The sequence below is a fragment of the Sporobolomyces salmoneus genome, assembly GCF_050403485.1.
Source record: "Sporobolomyces salmoneus JCM6883 DNA, S_salmoneus_JCM6883_v1_ctg200, whole genome shotgun sequence".
Lineage (NCBI taxonomy): Eukaryota > Fungi > Basidiomycota > Microbotryomycetes > Sporidiobolales > Sporidiobolaceae > Sporobolomyces > Sporobolomyces salmoneus.
This window is the reverse complement of record NW_027480963.1, coordinates 1-1,273: the sequence shown is the minus strand read 5'-3', so window position 1 is coordinate 1,273 and position 1,273 is coordinate 1. Positions and strand designations below refer to the sequence as shown.

Below are 1,273 nucleotides of genomic sequence, written 5' to 3'. Positions count from 1 at the left end.
AAATAGAGAGCGAATAGAGAGAGCGAGACATCTAAGGTCTCAGAAAGTGAAAGAGGAAATAATCCAAAGGGAAAAAACTATCAAAGCTCAGATGAGCGAGCTCACTGAGAACCACCATTCTTGACACTCCCACTGTTCCAGCTAGCGAGCGATTCCATTCCTAGCTTCTTGCGAAGCTTGTCGAACGGACCTTTGGCGAGACCTTTCGTAAAGATGTCGGCCGTCATGTCGAAAGTCGGACAATATTCGAGATTGATGTCTCCGAAAGCGATCCGTTCACGAACGAAGAGAGTGACGACGTCGAAGTGTTTAGTTCGAGCGTGAGAAGAGGAGGGATTGTTTGCGATAGCGATACAGGCGACGTTGTCTTCGAAGATTCGAGTCGACGGAGAAAGAGGAAGGGCAAGGTCGACGTAAAGTTTTCGAAATGAGAGAACCTCCTTCGTAGCGTCGGAGAGAGCGATCGTTTCGGATTCGGTAGTAGAGGTAGCGATAAGAGCTTGTTGTTTCGATCTCCAAGAAACGACTCCTCCAGCGACGATAACGGCGAAAGCTCCCACTGATCGTCGATTCTCCTGATCGTCAGCCCACGATGCGTCACTGTATACCTCCATCTCCATCGATTGACCACGAGAGTAAACGATCCCGAAGTCCTCCGTCTTCGAGAGATAACGAAAGATTCGTTTGACGGCGGTCCAATCCTCCTCCGAAGGCGACGAAAGAGATTGAGCGACCTTACGAACTGCAGCAGCGATGTCGGGTCGTGCGAGTTGAGCGGCGTATTGAAGAGCGCCGACAGCCGATCGATAGAGGGTAATATCGGAGAAAGGAGGAGAAGAGGGATTTTTCGCGAGAGAGGTTTCCATCGGAGTTGACGCCAAACAGCGAGTGGGGAAGGAGGTGTCGAGGTAGCGAGAGACGATCGACTTGACGTACTTCGACTGGTGGATGAGGATACCAGAGGAAGAATGAACGAACTGAAGTGAAAGGAAAGTAGAAACGCGACCGAGTTTCTTCAATTTGTAGACCTTGTTCAATTCGTTCAATTCGTCGTCGATCATCTGTTGCGAAGGACAAACAACCAGGCCGTCGTCAACATAAATCACTATAATGAGAGTGATGCCCGAAACCGTCTTCGAGTAAAGACGGTAAATCCAACTTTGCGCCGAAAATTTTGACGTTGCGCCGAAGGCGATTTCTCGAACGTGAGCCATTCTTTCCGCAAGTCGCACCGTCTAGACGTTCTTTGCGACGATATCTCGAGGTCCATGGA

At 49.7% G+C, this 1,273-nt stretch overlaps 1 protein-coding gene across 1 annotated transcript; it reads right to left on the bottom strand.

Annotated features, from left to right (window-relative positions):
• Positions 1-101: 101 nt before the first annotated feature.
• JCM6883_007146 (uncharacterized protein) lies at positions 102-1,214 on the bottom strand (the record flags this gene model as incomplete). Its single annotated transcript, XM_076635742.1, has 1 exon — positions 102-1,214. One exon carries the CDS (start codon positions 1,212-1,214, stop codon positions 102-104), a length of 1,113 nt encoding a protein of 370 aa, XP_076484275.1.
• Positions 1,215-1,273: the final 59 nt, after the last annotated feature.